Source organism: Psammomys obesus, unplaced genomic scaffold, assembly GCF_907164565.1.
Source record: "Psammomys obesus unplaced genomic scaffold, mPsaObe1.curated_primary_1811, whole genome shotgun sequence".
In the NCBI taxonomy this organism is placed as follows: domain Eukaryota; kingdom Metazoa; phylum Chordata; class Mammalia; order Rodentia; family Muridae; genus Psammomys; species Psammomys obesus.
This window is the reverse complement of record NW_026596234.1, coordinates 3,876,188-3,890,210: the sequence shown is the minus strand read 5'-3', so window position 1 is coordinate 3,890,210 and position 14,023 is coordinate 3,876,188. Positions and strand designations below refer to the sequence as shown.

Sequence of the window (14,023 nt, the reverse complement as noted above, 5' to 3'; positions counted from 1 at the left end):
CAGGAAGCACGAGAGTGAAGACAAAGCCTTTGACTGCCAAGGCAGAGCCTCTTAAGCCTCCCTAGACCAGCCAGTTCCCAGAAACAGATCACTAGCTTGCTGAAGTTCTTTCCTACCAGTTTGTCAAAATATATGAAGTGTTTTGCTAATTTCCACAGATTCTGAAGGTCGATCTCCAAAAAAAAGATACCACCCCTCTCTTCCCAATGCCGATTCTCCAGTAGCAAACACTGCTCTCTTAGCGACAAGGCAATCAGCTGGGACCCAGCACTTTCTTCTGACCTCTTTACATGGTTTTGTGGCCAACCCATTAGAGCTGAGCTTTCCAGGGGTTGGTGGCCGGCAAAGCAGCTCTGTGATTTTTGCCACACAATGAAGCCAGATGAGCTATGAGTTACATCATGTACCTATTCAGGTTACTTCTCTTTGATTTAACAAAATTAATTTAGAAAAGAATGTTCCATCTCTACCACACAAGGAAAGCCAACATTAATTGCCATAAGTAAAAAAAAAAAAAAAAAAAAAAATGAGTGCACAGGTACAAATTGAATAAATTGTAATAAATGGTATTAATAAAAAAATTTCTAAATGAGCACACAATTAAGAGCCATGTACAATGTCATTAAGTTCCAGCTGGACTCCAGTCCTGCCCATGGCCGAGGCACTTCCTGCTCTCCTTGGGCACAGAGACGGTGGTGCTGGTTGGAAAGCTGTTGAGGAGGGATCCACTATTCTCCTGGAACAGCAGCGAGAGCAGAAGAACAGGAAAGAAAAGGCCTCAGTGCATTTCTACAATGTGTCCAAGTCACTGCAAGGACCAATTAAAGTGGAACTTCCCCTGAGGGCCAGCTGCCTCCTCACTGTCCTCCTTGTTGTACAGTGTCTTCTGTCCTTAATGCCGCTTCTCCACCTTTAACCTTCCTTATCTCAGCTGGAGTGAAGGGCCAGGGCACACACCGATCCAGGCAGTGGTTCGCTTTGGCCCCACCCACAGACACCAGCAAAGAGCTGAGCTGTCAGTGCCCTTGGTGGCAGGTGGGGTATTTTAACTCCAAGGAAAGAGAGAATAATAGACACCCTCCCATGACCAGGTGAAACCCAAATCCCCAAAATGGACTGTGTTAGGAGGTGGGACCTGGGAGGTGACCAGGTCATGAGGATGGAGCCTCCAAGAACAGGGTTAGAGAACCATATTGTGTTAGTGACCATAAGGAAGGCCCCAGAAAGCACCTTGGCCTTCCACCACAATCCACCATTGAAGAAGAGCCATCCATGAATCGTAATAGACACTGGACATGTTTGAGCTTCCAAGACCCCAGAATTGTGAGCAGTGCATTTCTGTTTTGTGTGAGCCCTCAGTCCAAAGCATCTTGTGACCACACAGCAGTCCAAACCAACTGACCTTCAGCGGAAACCATTGAAGGCAGGGCTTCATCACTGAACTTGCTCCAGTTTCTCTTCATGTAGGATTCCACATGGGACCCCTTTGCCTGGCTGGTTTGGGCTTCTTCCTGGCGTGGTGGCTGCGTTCAGTGGACACATGTTCTGAGATTAAGCCACCTGGGTCGCCTACTTTTTAGAATGCCCATCATTAGAAATATGGGGGGGGGGGGGGAGGAAGGGCTGGAATGACCTTGAAACCAACATTTTATGACAGGAGACAAAGGTTTGCGGACACATTAAACTGCCACAGTGCGCCGAGAAGACACCTGCGGACAGTTGTTGAAGGGATGAGTTGTGGCCTCTGGAGACAGGCACCTGCCCCTCACTGAAGGGTACAGTGAGGAAATGGGACGTCCCAGGACCACGACCTCACACCGAATGGAATCTTTGCGACTTTGCTCTCCGTCCCACTGCCCCACCCACCACTCAGAACTTCTAGAGGCAGGGAGCTGGCTGGGGCAGCCATGAATCAGAGGTGTAAAGGGCACCCAGAGCCTTGGCCCACAGGTCCTCAGCAGGAGTAAGGTCATTGGTGAACAGATTCTTTCCTTCAGACTGATTTCAAACAAACAAGAAACCAGCCACCCTCCTGTGCAGCCCTTTCATGGTCTTGGTGCTCTTGGGATGGGGTGGGGTTGCTGTAGGCTGGGGAGGGGGTTGCACGTGTGAGTCTGAGTAAGGGTGCAGTGTGCACAGGACAGAAGGTGGCCTTCAGGCAGCTGTTCGGCGGTTGGGGGGGGCGACCCTACCCCACCCACCCCACCCACCCACAGGGAGCGCGGCCTTTCGCTGGCCCTGGGTGTGCCTGGGGCAAATGTGCCTCTGCAAGACTCCCTCCTGCGCTTGGAAAACGACCACCGTGAGCCCCGGGTTCAAAGGCCCAGCTCGGCAGCTCCAGCCCCTCCGAGGGGCGGGGAGCCGAAGGGGGTGGTGCGGGAGCCAGAAAAGCCGGAGCCCAGCCGGCCAGCCCTGCACAGGGATGGGCAGCTCGCTCTGAAAGTTCGTGACCGCCGCAGCCAACTAACTCTGAGCGCCGGGACGCGCAGGTCAGGCAGCAGCAGAACTCGGAAAGCTGTACCCTGTCCCAGTGCCCTTTCTCGGTCACAAGCGTCCACCCTCCAGGCCCGGTGCCCCAGCGCCTGATCGGGGTTCATGGAGCCTGGGCTGTTGCTCCTTCTGGGGCTCACAGTGACCTCCGCTGCAGGTAAGCGGGAGGGGCGGGGCGGGGCTCGTCTCCACGCGGGAGTGCACACAAAAGGAACTCAGGCTCCGGGCTGCGTTGCGGGGGGGAAGCTAAGGAGCCTGGCTCTGAACCCTGAGGTCTCCCAGAGGCGGGCAGAGGGGCCTGAAGGCGTAATGATTACTTCCACTGGGTCTGGGGGTTTCGAGACTTGGACTGTTCTTTGGGCACTTTCCAGAGACCATGCAAAGTCGAGTTTCACCCAGCGGAGAGCAAATAGCTTTCAGAACTTCACAGGGACTGAAATAACTCACAAGTTTGTACTGAGTATGCACAGAGCTTTGTAAACACTTTAAGGCATTTGGCTTAGTTTGGAGACTTCAACCAGCCAGCCCCCAGATATTGCAGAAGTTTGGTTGATTCTCATTCTGGTTTGGTGGCGTGTGTGTGTGTGTAGGGGGGGTAGAACTCCGCGTGGGCAGCTTAGGAACCCTTCAATCCTTCTCCTGCAGGATTTGCGCCTTGCCCCAACCCCAGGGACTCTGGAAGAGCCAGTGTGTCCCAGGGGCCCCCTGAAGCTGGATCGGAGGGGGACTGTAAAGAGACTGTGGCTGGCCCTGAGGAGAGGACTGTGGCCCCAACAACTGCCCCACCTGCCCCACCTGGAGGTGCTGGGCAGGACCGGGGACCAGGCAGGCCTGGGGAGCAGACGGGCGAGGGGGTCCCCGCACGCCACCGTCCTCGGCGCTGCACGTGCTTCACTTACAAGGACAAGGAGTGCGTGTACTACTGTCACCTGGACATCATCTGGATCAACACCCCTGAGTGAGTCAGCCTCGGGGCTTAGGCAGCGTGGCTCTGTGCCAGGCCCGAGGCTTCAGTTTTGGGGTTTTTGTTGTTGTTGTTGTTTTTTGTTTTTTGTTTTTTGTTTTTTGTTTTCGCGTGAACCTCAGCCTACCTCATTCAGACCCATACCCCTGAATCTGCCATGGTGCAGATCTCAGCTTTTGCAGTGTCTCCAGGCAGCACAAGTCCTATCACAGGCCAGGAGCAACCCGCCTCCCCTCTGAGAACCTAGCCCTGGGGAAACTCAATCCTGGATTTGAGATGTGGTGGGCAGGGGGCTGGGCAGGGGCTTTAGATGCTCAGAAGTTGTCTAAGCTCCTGCCTCCAGGGGCTAAATGTACTGAGCCTTTCTCCTAACCCTTCCTGAAATTCCCTGAGAGCAGCTTTGGAGGTGGGGAGACAGAGTGGGAAGATGGCCTTGGCAAACCTGCGTGGCATCCATCCTGTGAAACGGCGTATTCCTTTTCTGCCTATCTTGGATGCCAAGTCAGAGTGACACAGGTGTCTCAAATGACTGCCATCCTCCAGGGCTGACCCCAGTGCCCACAGCCCTGACCACAGAGGGCCCGTCTGTTCTTCTTTAAAATCTCCTACCTAGTGGAAGGGTGCTGATGCAACCTAGGGCCAGCCTTTGGTGAGGAGTTCCTTTTCCCAGGGCCAGAGAGAGGGTTTGACTGTCTTATCTCCCACTTAATTCCAGCTCAGTCTCTGGGATCCTCCTGTGTGAAGACATATCTTGTAAGCAGTTCTACAGCTTGACCTTGCTCTGGCCACTATCTCCATGGCTTGTCTTTTGAATCTTGGACTTGGTCAGGATGCTGCTAAATTTTTTCCTTGGGTGTTTTCTGCATTTCTGGGGACATTTACTTGAACTTGCGTAGGGATTTTTGTGTGGGAGCCTGGAGATGGCTAAGCACAAACCCTCAGCCTGAAAAGGCAACTAATCATTCTTATTTGTGACTTTTTTTTTCTCCTGAAGCCCATTAGTAGAGACCTCTGGGCAGTGGTTTTGAGTAGTCACTCACGCACCTAGACATCTCAATAATGTAGAAGAGCGGGAGGGTCCAGTGTCTTCTTGAACCTCGTGACAGTGTCTTTAACCACAGCCAGGTAGGTCTGAGATCTCCCTGATGTTCCAGACTGGCAGACAAAACTGACTTCACTGAAGAGCCCCTTGGACTCCTGCATAGGTCCCAGGCTCAGGTGGACCCTGGTTTGTTTAATAATAGTTGTTACTGTCCTTCAACTTGTCATTCTTTACTGAGTCCAGAGCCGCCTGGGGCCCTCCAGCTCTGTAACTCATCTAGCTGTGTCTGATGAGGCCCTTGTACAAACTTTCAGCCCACAGTGAGGAGATGGGAGGAGAACAGGGATGAGTATTGGGTGTCATGAATTGGTTCCCATCCTCAGAGTCTCAGGCTTACATTTTCTTAGAGCCATCAACTACCTGACCATTGTCCCTTTTGGGTTCTAACCATCTACCATCATGACCCTGCCAAATGAGCATCACTGAGAGAGAAACCCTGGGCAGTCACTAGAGGCCTTGGGTCCTGGTCTTGGCTAGAATCCCACACTATTTGGAAGAAGAAAGAAGAAATTCAGAAGCAAGGGACAGGATGGAGTCAGGAATTGGAAACCACCTTAGGTCTCTGCTTGTCCTCCAGTCTCCTTTGCACCATGTGGGCCTGATTTTAGTACCAGGGACATGCCCCAGAGGCTTTATAAACACCTAGGCATGTTGGAGACACTGTGTTGAAATTCTGAGCTGTCTTGGGTGGCATGAAAGAGAGCCATGGCTCTTGGGCTTTTTTTGAGGACAGCCACCTGGAAGAGTTTCTCCAAGTGTCTGGTTGATCTCTTCTTCTTTTCTCCCACCTTGTTTTACCCAGTGGGGAGGAAGAAGTGAATCCAGTGTCCCTGTATCCCATTCAACCACTCGGGAGAAACAAAAGTGACAGTTGCCAGACTTGAACACTTTGAATTCAGACAAGATATGTTAGCAGGGAGAAGTTTCCTGGATGGCCTTACTCTATTTCTGTGTATGCCTGTGTGTGTATGTGCGCGCGCATGTGTGTGTGTGTGTGTGTGTGTGTGCGCGCGCGCACACACACACACACACACACACACCCTTTATTTCCTTCCTCATCTTCTTCCTTCCATTAAGTAAACCTGTTTGCTATCTTTGCAATATTTGGAACAAGATTACAATGAGAGAAAATGAGCTCAGCGGGCCTCCAGTGGAATGGAAGGACCTGAAAATGTATGGAGTGGCACAAAAGGTCTATGGCTTACTCTCCTCCCTCCCCCAACAGTCTCAGCCCCTTCTCTTGAGCGGCTCCCCTCCTCTCACATCACCTCTGTCCTAAATGGACCTACTATTCCCACTCCCTAAGTGTCCTCACCAGAATGTGACCGTTCCTGGTCCCTGTGGCTGGCTGCTCATGTTGAAGGAGGAGCCTTGATCCTTGGCCCTAAACCAAGAACCTTGAACTTCAGGTGTTTTTGCCTTTTCATGGTGTTCCTCTTCCTGTCCATTCAGTTGCATGGAGATCAAGTCTAGCCTCTGACTTTGTCTTTGAAGGCCACTTGTGAGGACCTTCTGAAGATTATCTTGAGTAGGCTTCGTTCTACATCCAAGACTCTGCAGGAGTAAAGTTGGAAGCTCCCATCTACCCCATCCACATCTTCATGGGAGGCTAACTGCCTAGTTTATGCTCAAGGGACATTTATATTCTCATGAACCTCCCAGGCAGAAGATCCGTGATTCTGTGCTTCTTCCATGTTTGTCTTACCCTGAGCTCAGTTAGACTGTTCTCATTACACTCAGTATGCTGTAGATGTTCCTTTGATGTTGGCTGACTTTTGGTTGGGCCCTGAACCTGGTTTTACTTTCTTACTTTAACTGTGGCTGTAGTCTGAAGGGCTTTCTCTCTTCCAGGAGGCCCCTTTGTCCAGGGTGTGTGGCCCTTGTTAGAGATCCTGCACTTCAGTGTACTGTGCATACCTTCGAAGGAACCTTACTCGTAACTTTTCTCACATTCTCCAACAAAGCCCATAGCTCCAAGGAAGCACATTTGTCCTTTACCAGTTGTGTTTCTTGGCATCTGAGATCACAACTAACAGATGGCACAGTTTAGGCATCCTCCTAAAACTTGCTTCAGCCATGTGTGGAACTCCAACTTCCACAACCCACAGGCAATTCCCACGTTGCCAACAAAAACAAAATTCAGACCAAGAGAAGCCCATCCCATCTTGTCCTGGAAAATTCACAGAGCCTAAGACAGTGAATGGGGAGGCGGTGCATGGGATGTCATACGTGTACACACTTGAGTGAGGAGGTGATGCACAGAATGTCATGTGTGTACATACTTGGGTGGAGATGTGGTACATGGGATGACATGAGTATACAGACTTGAGTTGGGAGGTGGTCATGGGATGTCACGTGTATACACAGTTGGGTGTGTTGGTGGTGTATGGAATGCCATGTTTACACACACTTGAGTGGGGAGGTGGTGCTCGGGATATCATGTGTATAGTCTTGAGTGAGGAAGTGGTCATGAAATGTCATGTGTAGACACACTCACATGCTTGGGGCTGCTCTGCCTGCACAGGTGTACTTAAAATACATGTTTCCTACTTTCAAGGCATGTGGGGATTGGACCACTCAGGGTTCACCAGAGAGATGGAAGCAATCGAGCTCACGTGTACAACCATGTGGAAACAGAGAAAATACTGTTATACGATCACAGCAGAAACCATCAATGGCTGAAAATTTCAGCAAAAAAATTTCAGAGATGGTGACTTAAGAGCAAAGGGAGTCAGAATTCTGTCTTTGATAGGGGACTTCAGTCTTGACTCTTAAAGCTGCCAACTGGATAGACAAGCCTATCTAGGCTGTGGAAGGCAATCTCCTTTGCTCGGAGGGTAATGCATAAAGGCTAATGCTATCTGGAAAAGACCCTTACAGCAGCTTCTAGTTGGTGGTTGACCAAACAACTGGGCATCAAACAAAATTAACCCTCTGGGGACACTCCGTCTAACATGCCCTCCGGAGGCAGCTTCCTCCTGAACTGGGTGATTGCAGATAGCAACAGAGCAGCCAGGATGCCCACCAAATTGCCCGACGTATGCTTCCCCACCTCTGCACCAGGGGCCCCACCATCTGTTAATCCCTTAGGGACATCTGAGGGAGTTACTGTGATGCTGTGATGGTGACTGTGTTTCCGAAACAAAAATATGAGCCACATGGCTGACAAGCAGGAATGTATTTCTGGAAAGATCAGGGAAAGACGTTGTGGTTCGTGACTGTGGTGTGGCAGAGAGACTGGTGGCATCTCCTGTCCTGTTTGCCTTTGCCTTCTGGCCATGCTTCTCTGTATGGTAGGAGGTGCCTTCTGATCCCCGATTCCCTTCCATACGGCACAGATTCTAGTGCAGCTTTGGGGCAGTGACCAGGGGGTCTCCCTGAGTTTTTCCAATTGGAGTCTCCTAAGGATGTCCAGCCTTTGCCAAAGCTTGCCATGCTGACTTAATGCCATAGGAATGACATTTGTTCTGCGTTCTTTCCTTCCCCAAATAAGTCAAGAGTAGACTGATAATAATAATAATTAACACAACATTTGAACTTGCATTTTAATGTCTTCTACTGCAGAACAGCACGAGTCCTGCTTTCACCATCTGTGTTCTTCAAGAAAGGCATTTTAGCAGGTTTCTAAGAAAGGCTGCCCAACTTTTCCAAGAGGCCCATGGAACTTATGGGACTGGGACCCCGGCTTCCTGCAGACTGGGGCCAGCTGTGCACCCTCCATAGGATTTGGAGATCCCAGTAAATGTTCCCTGTTCTGTGAGCCAGCCTTGGTGGGATCATTCCTGTTGGTGCATTTATTTGAGGTAGAAAGGGCCAGTCTTTGTGGCCTTTGGTCTTTGGTCTTTGTGGCCATCCTCGTGTTGGGAATGTGTCATGAATGATGGACTGGTCCTGATCACAGTGACAATGTGGGTTGGTTATACATCCTTCTGTGAGAGTTACACAACTGTTTGTGGTGTGTGTATGTACGTATCCTCCACAGTTTGCAGGAGACTGCGTCATTTGCCTGGGGTTATAAGGACCCTCACCTCAGTAGTGTGACTTTTGGATCTGGCCTCTCAGTCTCTTCCCCTTCCCTGTTCATCTTTTCTAGCACAGCCTCCCTACTGTACTGTTACTAATCACTGCAGCCATGCATTTGACTGGGCGTATGTATTCATATGTATACAGCTACCTGTGATTATGGGTGGAGGTCAGAGGTCAATATCATGTGTTGTCCTCGTCATTCTGAACCTTAGCTTTCAAGGCAGGGTCTCTCACTTGGGGTCAAGGCTCCAGTTAGACTGACTACCCAGCAAGCCCCAGGGATCCCCACACCTTCTCAGTCCTGAGATCACAGGCACACACCACCACAGCCAGCTTCTTACGTGGGTGCTGGGGAGCCAAACTCAGGTCTTCAGACATGTGCAGCTTCACTGACTGAGCCACTTTTATGGATGTCTAGTCTTCCTGGCAGTGGACTAGGCTCTGGGACAGAGCTCTCATTCCCAGCTGCTTCTGTTCTTCACAACGATGGCGTTAATTCATATTCATGACTCTTTGGACTAACATGGTTGCCCCTTTGTAGGATTATTTTCGTAGACACAAAGAAACCCACAAGCAAACACACAAACTGTTGGTCCATCACATGGCCTACGTTTTATTCTGGAAGCACAGGACTGACTTGATGAGGAGAAAGTGACTTTGTTAGCCTTCAAGAGCATTGGGTGGGTCTCAGAGATGGCAGCTCGCATGTCTGGCAGCTCTTGTGCCTGGCATATTGGAAGGTTTAGCCTGATGGCAGAGATGCTGGGATAGACAGGCATAGGTATGAGGGATGCACAGCCCACTGGCTCCTCCCTGTGAATGAGAATTGTTTTTGACCATTCTTTCATGTGCTTTCACTTCTTAAGTCCATGCCATGACCCCACTTCTCACAGCCTGGAGCTACCATGAAGCTTATGCATAGGAGAGAGATGGATTTGCTTAAGCTCATCCTTCCTTGCTGAACAGATTCTCACATACTTTGGGTCAAAGACTCAAGGCATTTAGAGAGAAAGTGACCCCAGGGCTCCCTCACATGCATTTCACATGAGAAGCAAATCACACATGCCATCAAAGAGCTTAAATTCTAGGGTCCTATCATCTTGTTGGATATTGAACTTTGAAGATGTCCTTCCATGGGTCTCAGTCCCCTGTATACAGTGGGGGATGGGGAGGGAGGGAAGATTCTGTCCAGGTAACCAGGGCAGGTGGTAGGGGACTGGTCAACACAGTGCTTTGGATCAGTCAGTACAAGGTCTTGAAAATGTAGCCATCACAATCGAGGACAACTCCATCCCTGCAGAAACCTCTCACCCCGGAGTGCCTGTCTTACTGTTTTTCATTCCATGCTGGGAAGGCATCCGTGACTAGACAGTTCTTCTCAAGTCGACTTCTTGGACCACCAAACGTTGGTCTCTGTCTTGACCAGGAGCAGCCGGCAGCAAGTGCCAACTCCTGGAGGCTTTGTTCACAGCCTAGTGGTGTCCGGTTAGCAGAAAGGTTTCCAGCCCTTGGGAAAAGGTGTGTCTGCCTATTCCAGTGGCTGATAAAGCAGCTAGCTAAAGGCACCTGCGGCCAAAGGTTGTTGCAGGTGGGATAGGATTTTTTTTGTCCCACCCTCTTCTGTTACTTCCTGTTGCTTCTCTTTATTCTTGGTAAACAATCAGAAGGCTTGGGGATTGGGGCATGGTGCCTCCTGAGATCCTTGGGGCAGGCATCATGCTTCCTTCCTAAGTCCTGGCCCAGGCTCCCTGGGTACAGTATGCAGCACCTCGTCCCTTCAGGGCAGGGTGAAGTCTCTGGAGTCTTTCTATTTGATCCTGTGGAGAGTTGAAAAGAAGGTAAGGCCTACCTACTTCTCCTACCCAGGAGAGCCTAGCACAGTCCCAAGCAAGGGATTTGTTTGTAGCTGATAATCCCTGAGGTTCAGAATTTTGTTCTCCATCTCACACCAGACCCAGGCCCTGTAGTGGGTACAAGAAACTGTGAGTCACCAGGAATGAGGCAGAGAAGACTGTGCATATGACGCGCTGAGAGATGATTCTGTGGTACGTTTTTTAGGAAGGACGTATAGAAAATGATGCTGGCCAGATTCCTTGATGCTGAGTTCAAGGTTCTGACTGTTGGCAGTTGCTCCCCACTCTTGAGCTTTTGTTTTCTCCATGTATCCATTTTCACCTCTCCCTTGGGAGTCTAACACCTTGCCTGTCAGTTCTGGGTTTGAATAACTTAGTCCTTAGAACATTTGACAGGAAGACGCTTTACTTGGGAACCTGCGGGGGTTCAGTTTCAGAATAGGATTCGAAGGTTGGCCCCACAAGGTGACTTTTTCCCTGCAGTTCCCACTGCCAAAACCCTCAGAGCCAAGGAGGAGGAGGCCTGGGAGCAAAGTCAGGCTCGGCTGGAATGAAGCTTAACCCTGACGAGGCTCATGAGAAGCTTAATTTGAAGCAAGAAAGACTGGTAAGAAGAGGCTGTGACCCCACATGACCCCAAGGGAGCATTCGGGTTTCTGCTAGATGAAAGGGGTGTTGCAGCTAGGAACTTGGCCTTAAATCTGAAGGCCTTTGCAAGTCCCTGACATCTCTGGTGTGGTTTATTCCTACAAGAATTTAAAACAAAGGAAACTGGGAGGTAAACAATGTTTTCCTTAAGGAGGCTCTTTGGCCATGGCTGGAGCAGGACTGACTTCAACACTCCAGCCCTCAGTCCCGGGCTGCAACCTTGGTGCCTCGGCACGACTGCTGGAGAGCTGCTAGGGGGCCCTGTCCTCACCGGAGGAGACCCTCTTTAGCCACTACTCGGTACTCAGGTGGTCCTGTTTCACATGAGAAAATGGCCTGCTCTCGTTCTGTCATACCACAGCACTGAAGAGGAGAACCACCTACATGAGAAAACACACATGTGCTCGTGTGAAGCACGCCCACACATCTACACTGGTGCAAACACTTGTGTCCCTCCTCCGGTTTAGAATCAACTGTTCTGAAAGGGAAAACCGACATGCAAAGTGGCTGGGTGTTGTGGATGATGGGTTGCTTGTCCAGGCACAGTTTAGGGGGCTGAATTTCCAGCTGGCCACAGGGATCCCCAGCGTAGACAGAACAGGATCATCCTGTTGCATCCTCCTCAGCCCTGACACAGGGTCTTAGAGCCAAGCGCTTTTGTACAACTTGGCAGCACTCAGGCAGGCCTTCTTTTACGGCCTTCCGAGGTAGACTTAGCAGGAGGTTCTAGTACACAGTGACTGGGGCACTGCTGCTCAGAGCCCCGCGTCTTGACCCAGTCAGTTAAAAACCAGAAACAGATTTGTTTACTGAGTCTGTTAGAAAGGTCCAGAGACAAGGGTAGCCAGAGGGACAAATGGCTCTTGACGAACAAGGGGAGCAGGGGGCGGGGGGATTGCTTTGCTGAAAGTTGGAAGCAACTAATTGAGAATACAGATCTGAGTTGAAGAACAAGGTGCTTTGAGGTATAGACATTCAGAGGCACCAAAACCTTAGCACAGGAAAGCAAAGTCTTTTCGTAAAACCTATGCCTACAAAATACAAGCAGCTTAGATGCTGACCTTCGCCTCATGTTTGTCCTCTCCCTGACTTCTCATTTGAGGATAAAGCCTGTCTCACTAACAGGGACCCAGGTATTTTGGTTTGAGAGAAGTGTTGCATTTATTGGCACTGCCTCAATGGCATCACACAAGGCCACAAGCAAGCAAGACCATCAATGTGATGGCATTGAGCAAGCCTAGTCACCGAGACTTTTTCTGTCCTAACACAGACTTTCCTGAACAGCAGCCAGGCAGGCCTCACTCACATACTGCAGGTAATTTGAAGGGACATGTGATGGTGTCAGCATTTTTGAAAACTCCCTCTACAGGGACCCCCTTCTTCCAATACCTGCTCTGATTTGCCTCTCCCGGCCCCACGTCTGGCAGCTATTTTGAGCCCCATCTGTCTGCAGCTTTGCATAAAGTTGTAATGAAGCCTACATCTGACTTGGAGTTTGTCAGGGCCCACAGGGTCATGTGGGCCTGGAGAGGGAAACTCTAGCCCCTTTGATGCTTTTGGTCACACAGCGGAGGGAAAGCTAGCTACCCCAAGGATTCTTTAGATGTCTTCCTTTCTACGTACTTTATTTCTCTTCCCTTTTTCAGGGGAAGAACAGAGCTGTTAACTCTTAGGCTTCCTCATAAACATGCCAGAGCATTTCCTATCACCCCCCCAACCCCGTCCCTCTGCCCCCTGCACAAAGAAGGGAGAGCAGCTTCTGTGTTCCAGAGAGCTGGGAGATGAGTTTTGTGGGAGTTTTGCTTATTTGTTTTCCTAAGGCCCAGTTGGGTGCAAGCTTTCTAAATATGGTTGGTGAAATCCTGGGAACCTCTCAGAGCGGTGGGGGCAGGGGTGGGTGCTGAGTTGTGGTTTTCTTGTTGGAGTCATGTTCTGGGACTTTTCCTGGGGACTGAGTGGCTGACGGTGCTTGTGGCAAGGGTTCTTGAATAGCTCCAGGTGGGATGTGGAGCTGGGTGAACCTTCCCAAGTAGCCAAACAACCTCCCAATTTTCAGCTTCTTCAGTGGGGAAGAAACTTACCCAGGATTTATCAGTTCAGCTGGAGCCCAGGGCCTCCCTGCTGAGGACCACCTCCGGTCTGGCTCATGCCCTGTCCCTCTGTGCCGCCTGCTCCATTCCATCGGGCTAGGTGTGTGGCCTCAGTGGCTACTATGGGGTGAAGATCCTCTACTTGGAATGCGCTGAAGACCTCACTTCTTCTAGGGAGACTCCCCTTACCACTAACTGTTTGCCTCACCGTCACCCTAACAACCACCTAAAACAACCTGAAAGGCTGTTGTGATTCGTACTGCCAACTTGGTAGGCTAGAACCACCTAGGCTTACTAAGAAACTTCTGGCACGCCTGTGAGGCAGGTTAAGATTGGGTTAGCTGAGGTGGGGAGGCTCTCTCCAAAAGCTAGCTGAGCACCAGCACTCACCTCTCCTTGCTCCTTGACTGAAGATTTGACACAGCAGCTCCTCCAAGCTCCTGCTGCCACGCCTACCATGCTGTGATAGACCGCATCCCCAAACTGAACCAAACAACCTTTTCTTGCCTTAAGTTGCTCTTGTCGGCTCCTTGATCACGGTGAACAGGCACTAACATGTGGAGAAAAGTTTTATTTTGCCCACAGTTTCGGAGGGTTGGTGTTGTGGTAGGGAAGACATGGCAGACCATAGCAATTCACATCATTGCAACCAGGAGGCAGAGCCAGGAATAGGAAGGGGTCAGGGAAGATACACCTCTCTAGTGATGACCACTTCTGCTTCTTCTCCTTTTCCTCCTCCTCCTCCTCCTCCTTCTTCTTCCTCTTCTTCTACTTTTTCTTCTTCTGCTTCTTCTTCCTCCTCCTCTTCTTCTTCTTCTTCTTCTTCTTCTTCTTCTTCTTCTTCTTCTTC

General features: G+C 50.4%; 1 protein-coding gene across 1 annotated transcript in view; it reads left to right on the top strand.

Annotated features, from left to right (window-relative positions):
• Nucleotides 1-2,406: 2,406 nt before the first annotated feature.
• Edn3 (endothelin 3) overlaps nucleotides 2,407-14,023 on the top strand; it is a 22,959-nt gene continuing 11,342 nt past the window's right edge. The window contains exons 1-2 of the mRNA XM_055596289.1: nucleotides 2,407-2,647; nucleotides 3,136-3,448. Coding sequence (XP_055452264.1) covers nucleotides 2,596-2,647; nucleotides 3,136-3,448 — 365 coding nt within the window. The 5' untranslated portion in view covers nucleotides 2,407-2,595. The remainder of the gene's footprint in view (nucleotides 2,648-3,135; nucleotides 3,449-14,023) is intronic.